This window comes from Octodon degus, unplaced genomic scaffold (genome assembly GCF_000260255.1).
Source record: "Octodon degus isolate 3935 unplaced genomic scaffold, OctDeg1.0 scaffold00115, whole genome shotgun sequence".
In the NCBI taxonomy this organism is placed as follows: Eukaryota; Metazoa; Chordata; class Mammalia; order Rodentia; family Octodontidae; genus Octodon; species Octodon degus.
In genome coordinates, this window is record NW_004524691.1 from 3761045 (window position 1) to 3775355 (window position 14311).

General features: G+C 41.3%; 2 protein-coding genes across 6 annotated transcripts in view; one reads left to right on the forward strand and one right to left on the reverse strand.

The window, feature by feature from the left end:
- The window catches only part of Veph1 (ventricular zone expressed PH domain containing 1), a 274142-nt gene that overhangs the window by 212041 nt on the left and 47790 nt on the right, over positions 1-14311 (reverse strand). The window lies entirely within an intron of this gene.
- Positions 766-6903, forward strand: Ptx3 (pentraxin 3). The gene is made up of 3 exons (XM_004639832.1): positions 766-1048; positions 1492-1896; positions 5652-6903. The coding sequence occupies exons 1-3, from the start codon at positions 919-921 to the stop codon at positions 6263-6265; spliced, it is 1149 nt and encodes a 382-aa protein (XP_004639889.1). The 5' UTR covers positions 766-918; the 3' UTR covers positions 6266-6903.

Here is a 14311-nt window from a genome sequence, read left to right on the forward strand (position 1 = left end):
TTTTTTTTTTTTCAGAACTGGGGATTGAACTCAGGCTCTTGGGCTTGCCAGGGAAGTGCTTATTCCACTGAGCCATCTCCCCGGCCCCTAAGACCTCCATATATTGACAGAAACAGGAGCCACTAAACTTACTTTTAAAATATAATCCCTGTCTCCAAGCCCTGTAGACTTATCCATGTCATATCAGGTTATGGAAAGAAAAACACCTCAAATCAGCTTATATCTTTCCCCCAGCTCTTTCCCCTCACTTGCACTGTGTTATAAAACGCCTATGAAAGAACAGTGACTATCCTAGGAGGATTAAAGACAAGATAACGCAGATGGACTTGGCTTTACAGTCACAGTGTCAGTGTGCTGGTTTGTCTTGGAGCCAGAGTTCACTTTCACAGCTGCACCTATGAAAGTGCCGGAAGAAAAAGTAAAAGAAAGCTTTCTGTACTTCAAGGGTTGCGAGTAAAAATTTGCACAAAGTGCCCGAACGGTGATTTGCAATCACATCTCTGTGCCTGATGAATCATGCCTCCCCAATCTGAACTTTTTCTCTCCCCAGCGGTACCAATTCAAGCCACCACAGCTAATCCTCAGGAGACAGTCAAAGCTCAGTTTCCCTCCTCTTTCCCCTCCGACCTTCGTCCAATCCATCCGACCGCTGTGTAAAACTTTGCGGTTGAATATTGTGCAACTTCCACGCTTCGCTCACCCTCCTACCCAGCCCCTCCTCCAAATTCAGGAAACTCCCGCTGCGCGGTGCCACCGGCCTTACTCATTCATCCCCATTCAGACTTTCCCTGCTGTTATTAAGAGCTCGTCGGCTCTCGCCTCTCACTCGCAATTTGCTCCGCTCACACTCAGCTCTCCGGCGAGCCTCGCTTCTTCCCCTCCCACCAGCTCTGGAAAGCACTTCGTCTCTCTCCAGCAATGCAGCTCCTTGTAATTCTGCTCTGTGCTGTTTGGTCTGCAGCGCAGGCCGAAAACTCGGATGATTATGAACTCATGTATGTGAACATGGACAACGAAATATTCAATGGACTTCATCCCACTGAAGACCGTAAGTTCCTCTCAACTTTCTCTACTCTTAACTGCACATCCCACTTTTGGTCTAAATCATATGCATATATTTTGTGGCCAATATAACAAGTTAAAAATTATAGTTTGGTTTGCAAACCTGAAAGCTGTTCAAGGAAAAGTGACAGATTTCTAAAGTCATTTCTGTAACCGACTGATACTTGAGTGGAACCATAGGAAATCACCTAGATGACTCCTTTTAGCTACAGGAACAGCAATTTCACATAGTTCAACTCAATGTGTACCCAAATGAATTGTTTCCGTGTTATTTTTTGAGCTATTTCCGTAGTGTTTAACCTAACGGCTCTTAAAACAAAGGGGATGCGCGGACCAGACCCTCACGCGGGGCCGGGAGGAAAGTCAGCTTTTACAAAGCGCCCCAGGGAAGGCCTGGGCGTGCTAGTAACGCGTGCGTTCCCGCTTTAGCCTCGCCGTGCGACTGCCGCCGGGAGCACTCCGAGTGGGACAAGCTCTTCATCATGCTGGAGAACTCGCAGATGAGGGAGAGCATGCTGCTGCAGGCCACGGACGACGTGCTCCGCCGAGAGCTGCTGAAGCTGCAGGCGGAGCTGGGCCGGCTTTCGGGCACCCTGGCCAGGCCGTGCGCGCTCCCGGTCCCCGCGGAGCCCGAGCTGGCTCGGGCGCTGGAAGAGCTGCTGCAGGCGAGCCGCGACGCGGGCCGCAGGCTGGCGCGCTTGGAGGGCGTCCGGGCGCAGCGCCCGGAAGAGGAGGCGGGGCGCGCCCTGGGCGCGGTGCTGGAGGAGCTGCGGCGGACTCGAGCCGACCTGCGTGCGGTGCAGGGCTGGGCGGCCCGGCGCTGGCTGCCGGCGGGTAAGCAGAGCTCCCCCTGCGGCTTTGTTCCGCGAGCGCGCGGGGTGGGCGCCAAGTCGGGCACACTTTCTGGGCTAAGACGCACACCCAGACGTCTGTCTGCAAGCACCGCCGCTGAGCTCGGTGCAGCACCCCACGCGGGACAATGGCCTTTTAAAAGTGTTTCCCAGCCCCGAGAACCTGAAGGAAAGCTGGGGACATAGCCGTCACGGTGCTGAACCACACGTCCTGGGCCCTGACACCCGATCCATCCGACCCGACGTTGCAGGAGCTCACTGGCCTCGCAGCGTCCCCCTTCCCTCCGTTAGGGATTTCCAGGTCTTCTAATTTTATCCTGCCCCTCTCTTTAGGGGAGCTCTTGTTTCCCGCGCTATTTCAGGGACCAGAATAACTTTTAAGTTTTTTTCCAGCCCTTCTGCGGGCTCCTCCTCCTTAACCTATTTGGAGCTGGAGACCTGAGGCGGAACTCCGGTCTTCCGAAATTCCCCAAAGGTAGGGGCGCCCCGCTGAGGGGCCTGCGGAGTCACTTCCGCAGCGGAGGTCGGAGGAAACCGATCTAGAAGAGGCAGGTGCAGGAGCCAAACCTGGTAGGGGGCTCTGTCCTAGCCAGGGAATTCAAAGATCGGGGCCACACAGAAGAGTCTGTTCAAACTAGATCCAACTGGTCCGAGTCCCCTGTGGCACTCTGTAGGCCTGATTTTCTGAAATAATGCCTTTTAAAGTTGGTGGAAGAGAGAAATAAAAAACTAAGACCAAAGTAATACCTCTTTATAAGTCAAATTGTCATAAGAAATGGTGGTGTAAAACTAATTTGTGGATTATTTTAGAAAATCAGCGTTCCTTTGTAATAAAATATAGTAGACTTTTCACGAGCATCTCAGAAACAGAAATAACTGCAGGCAGTGCCATCCTCCTCCTATTCCCAAGCTTTAAAAAAGCAAAAGCCTGGTTGGACGAGGTAGGTGGAAGATAAGCACGTTTCATTTAAAATTACAGAAGTATCTCTGAATAGAAGTCTTTCCTAAAGAATCTGAGGACTGTTTATCAGTACAGAGCATATTTTATCAAATATAAATACTTAATGTGATAGGAAACTTATTCTGTGGCTGTTTTAATGCATAAAGTTTCTTGTTTTGTAAACCATGTAAAACCATTGTGCATATAATCTTCCTGAAAATTGGAAGAATTACCCTAATTTTCATCTTCACCTCTGTGTATTACAGCATAATAGATGTATTCCTGAATTCAGAAATGTTAATCCTTCTTATAACCAGTAGTACTTTTACCCACCAGTTTTGATTTGTCTTCTTTTGGTCTCATGCCATCTTGCTTTGGAAGGGATTCCTTATCATTTCTGTTGTCAGCCTAAGAACCTGGTCTTAATTTTGTTTGGTCTTTGATAGTATAATTAGAGAAACCTATTAGTTAAAAGCCATTTCCTGAGAGTTTCTGACATTTCACAACAGCATGAAGGGCCTGAACCCTTGGTCCCCAAAAGAAACCGGCAGAATACTGCCAACATGCAGTTCTGTGTGTACAGAGCAGTGCAGCCCAGGGGAAAGCTGGTCTCCCAGACACCATCAGGGAGCACTTTGGAATGCAATCCCGGCTGCCTGGGACTTACTGCACAGGAAGTCTGTTAATTAGTTTGCAGCAGTTACCTCTTGAACACTACTGGAATTTAAGAGACAGAATATCTCTAATGCTCACAGATACAGTAAACTTGTGATCCATCATCATTAGTGATTTTGTTATTTTATTTATGCATCTAGAGAAAAATGTGCACCTTGTCATTTTACTGAAAAATATCTCATGAAAAATTAATTAGAAAAACTTGCAAAAAAAGAAAAGAGAGAAATGCAAGATAGCTCAACAGTTTAAAGCACCTGCTTAGGCAAGCTTAGGCAGGCTCAAGGGATTGTGGTTCGCTCGCTGGCACCACATGCCAAGCCAGCCCTGCCCTCAGGGTGGGCTGAGTGGGACAGAAAGAAAGAAAGAAAGAGAGAGAGAGAGAGAGAGAGAGAGAGAGAGAGAGAGAGAATGACTTGCATTAACTTTTATCAGGGAAAAATTAAATTTTCAAGAGTAACAGGACTAATTTTGTTTATTAATATTGTAGTTACTTCTGTATGATTTTCTGAAGCTCAGTATTTTCTTTGACTAAAGATAAATAAGATCTTCATTTGATTAATGTTTTCAGGACACAGCCTAGCTTAGAACTACTTGTAGGAGTTTAAAAGTTTATGGGGACAAGGTGGCCGAGTGATTAAGGAGTTTAACAGTTTATAACACTTCATGTGCATAGTTGGTTCCTAGAAGTTCTATCCATGCACCAGGTAGTGTTAAATGCTGCGAGTTTGCTTTCCAATGTTCTCTTATGGCCCACTTGTATATTGTGATAAAGTTAACCATCTAACCCTAAATTAGTTTAAAAAATTATTTGATATAAAATTATATGTAACACACATAGCCTACCTGTTATAAATTTTGGCCCAGTAATTTCACGATAACATCTAGAAGGCCTTTACTTTGGCATCAACAGTTCCTGGATTGTTCATGTGGCTTTGAAATAGACAGAACTGGAAGTTGACTGCTCTCAACTTCAAGTTGGAAAGGCCACTCCTTCTGAAGCATGTCCTCCAGCCAGACTGCTTGAAACAAATCACTTCCCTTAAAGATCTTCTACTACTGCTTAAATAATATTTATAAGCATGTGGACAAAATAGGAATTATTAAGCATATGCCTGGTCTACCCAGCTCGTTGTGAGAGCTACATCCTTGTTGCTCATAAACTTTACATCACAGAAAGGCTTTTATGTACAATAGTGAAGCTAGGAGAGGTTATGGAGCTTATCAGAAGCTATTCAGTATTTATTAGCATTAAAAAAAACCCAACCCTGAATCCTAGCCTCCTAGCCATATCCAAGGATTCTTTTACAGTGTATGTATCCTAGTCTAGGGTGGTCTGGGATGCGGCCTTGTAATCAAGCTGCCCAAGTGATAAGCCCTAAAACTTACCAGCTATTGAAGCATAGACAGGTTATTTTGCCTTATCTTTCTTAGCTATAAAATGGAAGTAAAATATCTTTTCAAGACTGAATGAGGATGGGCTAAAAGAACATATATATATTGTTGCCTTTTGTTGTTGCCTTTTGAAGAGTAGTTTCCTATAAACTTTGCAAGAGTAGTTTCCTATAAACTTTGCAACATTTATAAAGATCTAAGAACATACAGCACAGTACAGTGTACTATCCAATAACATCACTATTGTAGTCTTGCTTAACAAAGCATGATGATAATGACCACAGAGAATGGCTAGGTCATTGAGTTTCACAAGTTTGGAATGTAGAAGCCTGGTAAGGCAAGGAGAGAGAAACAGGTGCCATAGTCACTAAGAAATTATAGACTCATCATCTAAAGTTAATTCATTGGGGCACAACATTTTACAAAAGCAATAAAGAAGAAAATAGACTCATTGGGAGAGGAGGTGGCTATTCAAGATTTTTAAAAATTATTTTGTGTGTTGGACTTTCTTTTTGTATGCGTACTTGTCTATTCTAATGCTCCATTGTTTAAGATGCTTAATCTTAAAAAGCTTCTTACTTTCTTTGCTTTGCAAAGATTAGACTTGAGGACCCTTAAATCAAAATGTCATGCTACACAGATAATATAGTTAGTGACATGCTTAGCTTAAATGCCAGAATAATTCCAAGTGAATTTGTTTTCTTATATTCTTTTTTTTTAAATCATTACAGGGTGTGAAACAGCAATTTTATTCCCAATGCGTTCCAAGAAGATTTTTGGAAGTGTGCATCCAGTGAGACCCATGAAGCTTGAGTCTTTTAGTGCCTGTATTTGGGTCAAAGCCACGGATATATTAAACAAAACTGTGCTTTTTTCCTATGGCACAAAGAGGAATCCATATGAGATCCAGCTGTACCTCAGCTCTCAGTCCATAGTGTTGGTGGTGGGTGGAGAGGAGAACAAACTGGTTGCTGACACCATGATTCCCCTGGGAAAGTGGACCCACCTGTGCAGTACCTGGAACTCAGAGAAAGGGCGCATGTCCCTGTGGACAGATAGTGAGCTAGTAGCTACCACAGTGGACGTAGCCACAAATCATGTTGTTCCTGAGGGAGGAATCCTACAGATTGGCCAAGAAAAGAATGGCTGCTGTGTGGGTGGAGGCTTTGATGAAACATTAGCCTTTTCTGGAAGTCTCACAGGCTTCAATATCTGGGATCGTGTTCTCAGCAAGGAAGAGATAAGGGAGACAGGAGAAGCAGAATCTTGTCACATTAGGGGAAATGTTGTTGGGTGGGGAGTCACTGAGATTCAGCCACACGGAGGAGCTCAATACGTTTTGTAAGTGTTGTGAAACTCTACTTGCAGCCAAAGAAAGAAACTCACATTTTAAATATGTGCCAGTGGGGAAAGTCTGAAAACCTCAATGCATAATAAGAACACTGTGACTAATGAAGGAGAGAGTTGAGATCAGTCTTTATTTATCTTGGCAAAATACTAAATAAACAGTCAAAGGGAGGACATTGGAGAAAGCTTTTGGGGATATTGTTACTAGACTTTATGCCATAGTGATTCAGATTAATGTGGTGTTTCTGTCAGATAAACTCGCAAATAATTAAAAAAAGACTGTATTCCTGAACAGAAGGACAATTGTGTTGCTTTTCTTTGGTTAATTTTGTTTTGGCCAGAGATGAGTTTTTAAAACAGATGAGTTTAAAAAACAAGATTTGTTGTCCATTGTTCATTCTTATTGGTATGTACCTTATAAAAAATGATGAGAATGTATTTATACTACAAAGTGACTTACAAATATAAGTGTAGTTTATGTGCCATTATCAGATGTCACAGTTTTGAGAAGATAATTGTATAAGTTATGTTGTAAAATGAATTTGTATTAATTTTATTTTTGTAAAGCTCTACTGTAAATAAAATGTTTTATAAAATTAGCTTATGTCACTTAATTGTAAACTTAAGAGATGTTTTAAAGCAAATCCATACTTTTTCACCTAAAATTGGCTACTAATTTTCAGAGAGTGATTATATAAATATGTGTGGTTAATATTGTTAGAAACAAGCATAGTATTGTCATTAGCTTTGGCCTCCTATAATCATAAACAAGAATTAAAATCTTGCCTAAGTCAAATTCTCCCTGGATTTTAGTTTTCTCGACTGAGAAAGTGAGGGAATAATAATCCCTAGAACTCTTAAATTTAATGATTCCAATAGCTTATACAACTTTTCTGCTTTGTTGTAACATGAAACAATTGTGTTCTGTGAGTTCCCTAGGTACATGTGATATCTGAAAGCAAAAGTTGAGGATTGTTACTGGGTAGATCTCAGAGTTTGGAGAGGTAATAGCAATTCCTGGCCTCCTAGCACACCCATCTTCCTCCAGAGGGAGGGATAGTCAACCCCTGTCACATGGAGATAACCTCCAGGGGAGGTTCCTCCTGGTGGCAGTAGTGTTCTGATGTAGATTCTAGGCAATGGCTGGTAGAAAAGCATTGCATAGCTGCTTCTCAAATATGGTAGAACCACAGTGACAGCGATGATGTGTCCTAAAGATAGAGCTTCAACGACCATAGGTCATTTCCAGCTCATGAGATTTGGTGAACAGGGCCAGGGGCATTGTAACTAGTTAGCTGAGTGACCTTAGAAACTTAGATCTAACTCCTCAGGATCTCAGTAAAGTGAGGGAGTTGGGTACTAAGTGTTTTTGAACGGTAAAATTCCATGAATCATCTAATAATTCTAAAAAATCCTCAGATTATCACTACAATTTCATCTCATAAAACCAGGCAGTTGAGTCTATAAGAAAATTACTTGGGCTGGGGAAATAACTCAGTGGTTTAAGGGCATGCCTGGTAAGCACAAGGCCCTGGGTTCCATCCAGCACTGTATGCTGTGCTGGCCCTGGGCACCGTTCCAGCCCTGGAAACCTGGCCTGGTGGTACACTCCTATAATCCCAGCACCAGGGAGGCTAAGACAGGAGGATCACTACAAGTCAAAGCCTCGGAGCAAGACTGTACCAAATAAGTAAGAAAGAAAAGAAAATTGCAGTTACAAGCTGAAAGACTAGGTTCAAACTTTCAGAAATTACCTAAGTCAAGGCTGCAGGTACACTGGCCACATGCAAATTCCCTGTAGGCAATTTTATTTTTTTATGTATTTAGTACAGGATCTACAAGGGTCTCACAACACAGATCAGACTCATAGTGATTCTCCTGTTTTCAGTCTCTCAAACACTGGGATTACAGGCATGCACCACCAGTTTTAATCGCTATCTCAGAGCACCTGGGTGTGGAAGGCCAGCATGGTACGCCGGGGATCGAACCCTGGTTCCTACATCTGCCTAAGCAGGTGCTTTAATCTGCTGAGCTATCTGGCTGGCCCTCTTGTAAGCAGTCTACATGACTTGGGCTCTCAGATGGAAGACAAAGTACTAAATCCAAACTCAGGCAGGGGGTTAGGCAAAATTCATTTCTCTACATGTTTCAGTATGAGATCAATGTGAGAGACCCCATAAGGTACTGGCCAAGAGAAACGTAAACTCACATTCTGACAAAATCAAATGTAAAGTAGGGCTGGCCTGATAACTCAGTGGACTAAAGTGCCTGCTTAGGCAGAGTGCAGCAACTGGGGTTCGATTCCAGGCATGCTGTGCCAGCCCAACCTGCAGGGCGCGCTGAGATAGTGGTTGAGACAGTGTGTGGTGGTGTGTGCCTGTAATCCCAGGGCTTGGGAGGCTGAAAACAGGAGAATCACTATGAGTCTGACCTATGTAGTGAAACCCTGTGGACCCTGTCCTACATACAGAGGAAAAAGAAAAAAAAATTAAATGCAGGGTAACTTGACTTTTTTGAGCATCACATGTAAATGTAGCCCTATGATTATGGTAAAATACCCTATGCAATTTCCTTTTCATTCCTCCTCTTGTCTGATTGGAATTTTATAAATGATGGCTGAGATTTCAACATCCATCTCGAACATATTTCTTGTAATAATGTAATGGAATCCTGGGTTTCTGATTGGGAAACTGCCTAGTCTGCTCTTTGTTGCCTGGCCCTGGATGTGTTTTACATGAGAGAAAGTGCATTTGTATTTTCTTTAATCCATTACTGGCTGATCATCCAATTTAATTGTGATCCAGTGGAATAATTTTTTAATGGTTCTGGGGATCAAACCAAAGGTCTTGAGTATTCCAGGCAGGCAGCACTCTACCCTGGAGCTATATCTCTTGCCCCAAGTGATTTTTTAAGTTAAAAACACCATGCGCCTAACTCATTCCAAAACAGTCATGGGCTATACTTAGAAACTACCTTTTGTAAGTTCTTAGGAAGTTGAATGTCTGACTCTTTCCTTACTATTAGCATTCAATGCATTTTAGAATATATGGATTTTAGCAAAAGAAAGAAGTAACACATTTATGAAACAGACAAAATATCAAAAAACATCAGCATGCTAGCTTACTTTAGCATATTGACACACAGTTCCACTCACCAGAACATTATTAAGAGAACACTATAATATAGCATAGTAAATTAGTTGCAGAAGATGACCAGGTTATTAAAAGGAAGAATGTATAGTGAATACATTACACACTATATATACTTGTGTGACCGACAGCTCTGGCTTTCCGGGGACTGTTACAGCCTTAGCGAAGCTCCCAAGTCCTGAGAGTCCCTGAGTCCTGGCGAACTGAGGCACTTGGTCACACTGATATATAGGCATGTCCAAAAGAACAACTTTTTGTAGAGATAATATATGAACAAAATGCAGCTGACATATTTTCCTTATCTATTATCATATAAATTGACATTTAAGAATTAGTTTCTTTAACATATATTTGAAGCATTGTACTACTAAGTATGTGCCATAGAATTTTTGTTGTTTTGGGAAAAAGATTTGGCTATGTAGTTCAAGCTGGTCTTGAACTTGCTGTGTAGCCTAGACTGGCCTTAAACTCACAGCAATCCTCCTTCTTTAGCCTCTGGAGAGCTTAGAGTATAGGCATGCACCCGGCCATAATATGCCGTAGTGAAAGATGATGGTTTACACCGGGCATGGTGACACACACCTGTCATCCTAGCACTTGGGAGGATGAGGCAGGAAGGTTTAGATAGAGCCAGGGGGTTTTAGACCAGCCTGGGCTACGAAGTGAGCTCCATGCCAGCCTGAACTGCATAGCAAGATCCGGTCTCAAAAAGACAAACAAGATGATGGGTTATTGAGGTTATTAAAAGGAAACTGTGTGAAATGAATAGACAGAATAGATAAAATTTATAGTTTGGTACATTATGTAAAATTCAAATATAATTGACTTCATTTTAACAAATAATTAGATCTAGAAACAAGTTGTAATCAATTTCATTTCACATATCAAGTCTTGCATTAGAAAGCTCTTCTTTGCTAAGTTTACTAACACCAAATGTTTCTTGAATTATCTTTTAGCTACTTGAGACACAGTACTCCCTAAATTTAAAAGTGTTAGTTAAGGAAATTATGTATATTCATTTTTATATTCTTGGATTCCATGAATATTAAAATTCATATTATTGACCCTTGCATTCAATTTTATCACGATAGAGTATAATAGAAGCTTTCTGGCCTTTGGGTCAGAAATGCATTGTGAAACCCAAATGCCCATCCCTATTCATTTGCTAACTATAAGAAACCATGGGCTGGGGAGAAAGCTCAGGGTCACAAGTGCCTGCCTGGCAAGCGAAAGGTCCTGAGTTTGATCCCCAGTTCCACAAATAAGAAGTCAGACCTCACAACTAATCTTTATGAATTTCAAATTAGCCAAGAAAGTACAGTGAAGAAGACTCATCTACCTTATAGAAGGCTTTTAAACAAATAATATACATAAAAGTGCTTTCTAAACCATAAAATATTTGAAATAAAATCACTATCTTAGGAAACAGCTGTCCAAGTTGTTCCCAATACATTAAAATACAGGTGAACAAGCCAACAAAATTCAGCTAAGTGAAGATTAGGGTACAATTCCATCGTAGGCAAATCATTTTTAGGGTTCATGGATGTCTGTGTCGTGACCCCGTGTGTGCAGGGCTCCCTGTACTTCACAGCAACACCTGTTGGTGAGGTCAAGGAAGTGCCAATACACATCCGAGCCCAGAAGAGTTCCTTTTCTGTCCCAAGATACATCTCTATGTTTTTATCCATATTGGGTTGGTTTCTACAACATTACACTTCACATTTCTTGTTTATTAATATCCAGGTTGAGCATTCTTAATCAGATTGCTTAATAACTTGTTGCCTAGAATATTCAATTAAAAAATTACTTTCTAACAACCTGAAGTAGGATAAATTTAAAACTTTTTTATTTCAGAATAATTGTATCATAAATTTTTACTGACTATGCATCTCCTTAGGTATTACAAAATTCCATGAAGGGATACAGTTCTTCCTCCAACCTTTTAAAATATTACTGGTGTATGGAAAATATTAAATTAATGATGATAACAATGATCATGAGAAACAGAAGAATCTTAGTAGCTATTGATAAACTATGGGCTGGGCATTATGCAAAATATAGCTTTATATTAATATTTATCTTAATATTTAACCTTCATCCATCTCAAGTGACACATATTTTTGTCATAAAAATGAGGAGTCAATTTTCTACCTCCTTATTCTGAGACAGCTTATGAATCAATGGTTTGAATTTTGTCTCACTTAGAGAAAAAAAAATGAGGTAAATCTATCATAATCAACCTAGACAATGTTATCCAGGTTTTTGCCAGCAAGTCAGAAAGAAATTTGTGCTTAATTTTATATTTTGTTTTTTGGACTTTTCATTGGGTTTTAAAACATTTGAGATAATCTTGTAACTTGTGGCAGAGGACTGTGTAAAGGGAATTTTGATAAAGGAGCATATTTCCTTATTATTACCACCAATTCAAAAGTGCAGAGAAAGAGATTCTTATTAGATTTGTGGGCAATATGAGTTAAGGATAAGACTTCTGTTGTAGGGTTTTCTGGGTATTAAATAATATAATGGCTATAAACAGATAAATATAATATCTCATATATAGAATGCATGCAATAAACATTAGCCATTATACTTTTATTAATCTTATTATAATGATTAACAGCATCAAGTGCTGGCCATTCAATGTTTACTTTTTATGTATTTAGTACAGGGTCTAGAGGGTCTCACTACGCAAACTGGACTTGTAATGATCCTCCTGTTTTCAGCCTCTCAAGTGCTGGGATTACAGGTGCATGCCACCATGCCCAGTCTCAATTGCCATCTCAGTGCACCCCAGGGGTGGGGCTGGCATGGCCCACCAGGGTTTGAACCCTGGTTCCTGCATCTGCCTAAGTAGACATTTTAATCTGCTGAGCTATCTGCCTGGCCCTTCAGTGTTTTTTGTAGAGGCAGAAATAAGGAGAGATCAAGCTGGTAGATTAGAAACCAGGAGGAGATCATAGCCTCACTAGGAACTGAAATTAATACACCTGAAAAACCTTTATTTAACATGGAGAATGGAAAGAGGAGCTCTGGAATTCTGAAAAGAACCAACAGAAAAACTAAAAGTGACAGAGAAACCAAAACAAGAAATTTGAGAAAAGAATGATACAGTCTGGAACACTAACTCCAGACTCTCAAGATGGTGGTAGGTTAAAGGGGAATGGGACTCCCCAAGCAAAAGGTAAGTCCCAGAAGGGCCTATACTCCCAGTGAACCAGACCAGAACCACTCCCAATAACACAACATGGTTATTGTAAACTACAAATCCAGTGTGGAGTTTTACTCTGAAAGAGACTCTTCCCACATGACTGAGTAGCTTTGTAGAAGAAATCCACAGCAGCAGCAGCCGTGTCTTGGAGTGGATAAAACAGAGGGGACTACTCTGGAAATCAGAAGTCACAGAATGGCCACACTCCAGGGACTCCAACGACACCTTACCACATCAAATGGGTGGAAGACAGCCAAAAGAGACAGTCATGGGGAAGGGCAAGACTAATCACAGAGCCCTTGAGCAGTTTAAGCAGTCAGAAGCTCAGGCTGTGGAGTATACAGTGGTCAGCAGCAGTGCACCCTGTGGAGAGGAGGCCCATTGTGTAGAGTATTCTGAGGAGGCTACGTCTGAAAGCACTGGGTTGGAGCCAGTGCTTGGTTTCTCTTGCTGCCTCCTCCCAACAGAACTCATTTTATTATATTTCCTGTTTTCTACCCTGAGATTAGTATATCCATTATGGGTGGATGTCTGTTTACTTACTTTACCCACCAGCATGATCAGGGATACATCACTGCTTGGGCATTTGCCATTTCCCAGGGTGTCTGAGCAGAGGGGCTTCAGAAACAGGTAGGATACCTCAGGAATTGACATGCCACGAAGCTAGCAAGGAAAAGCAGTGGCTTGGGATGCACAGCAGGACCCAAGCATTAAAAACTTCTGCAGTCAATACAGCTCTGAGGCAGACAGCATGCCACACACTGACTCTGCCCCTGAAAAAAACCTGGGCTGGACTCAGCATTTCCACAGCAACAAATGATTAAGGGGGGCGGGGGGGGGGGAGGGAAACAACAGGCTCCAGATACTACTCACTATCCCTCTCTCATTTCTGATAGATCCCAATACTGTACTATAGGTCCTAGAAGGAAACTTCACCCACATTAATATGAACTTTCCAGAGAACTTTCTGGACTCATTTCTCATTTTTATATTTTTTCTCTTTCCTGTTTTTCCTTTCCTTTTCTTATTGTTTGTTGTTTTTCTGTCACTTTTGTCTAACTTTACATTTTAATTCCTTAATTGGATTTTTATATCACTTTCTTTTCCTTTTCATCTTATTTTGTTGTTTAAAAATTTCGTTTTTTTTGGAGAACTTTTTAAAAATTTATTTCTTCCATTTTCCCTTTCCCCACACTTTCACTGTATTTTAATCTTTATTAATTTTTAGCCTTTTAATTTACATTATTATTACTGATTTTTCTTTCTTTTTCCATTTGTTTTTTGGAGACAGGATTTTACTATGTTTTCCAGGCTGGCCTTAAATTCTATATAGCCCAGGCGGCTGGACTTGAATTCATTGTGATCCTCCTGTCTCAGCCTCTTCTGTGCTGGGATTACAAGCATGGGACACAATGCCCAGCTGGTTTATTTTCTATTGCTGATGGTGATATTGTCTTTTGTTGTTTTACTGCATAACATCTCAGTTGTCTTTGTGCAACTGTTACTGATACAATTTCCTTTTGCCTTTCTGAGTGATGCCAGAGATCAAGTCTTGTAAACAACGCTGGACACTAAAAAGACCTTCAGATAAAAGTGGAAGAGACATCCACCCATAATGGATATACTAATCTCAGGGTAGAAAACAGGAAATATAATAAAACAAGGCAACATGATTCCTTCAAAGGTC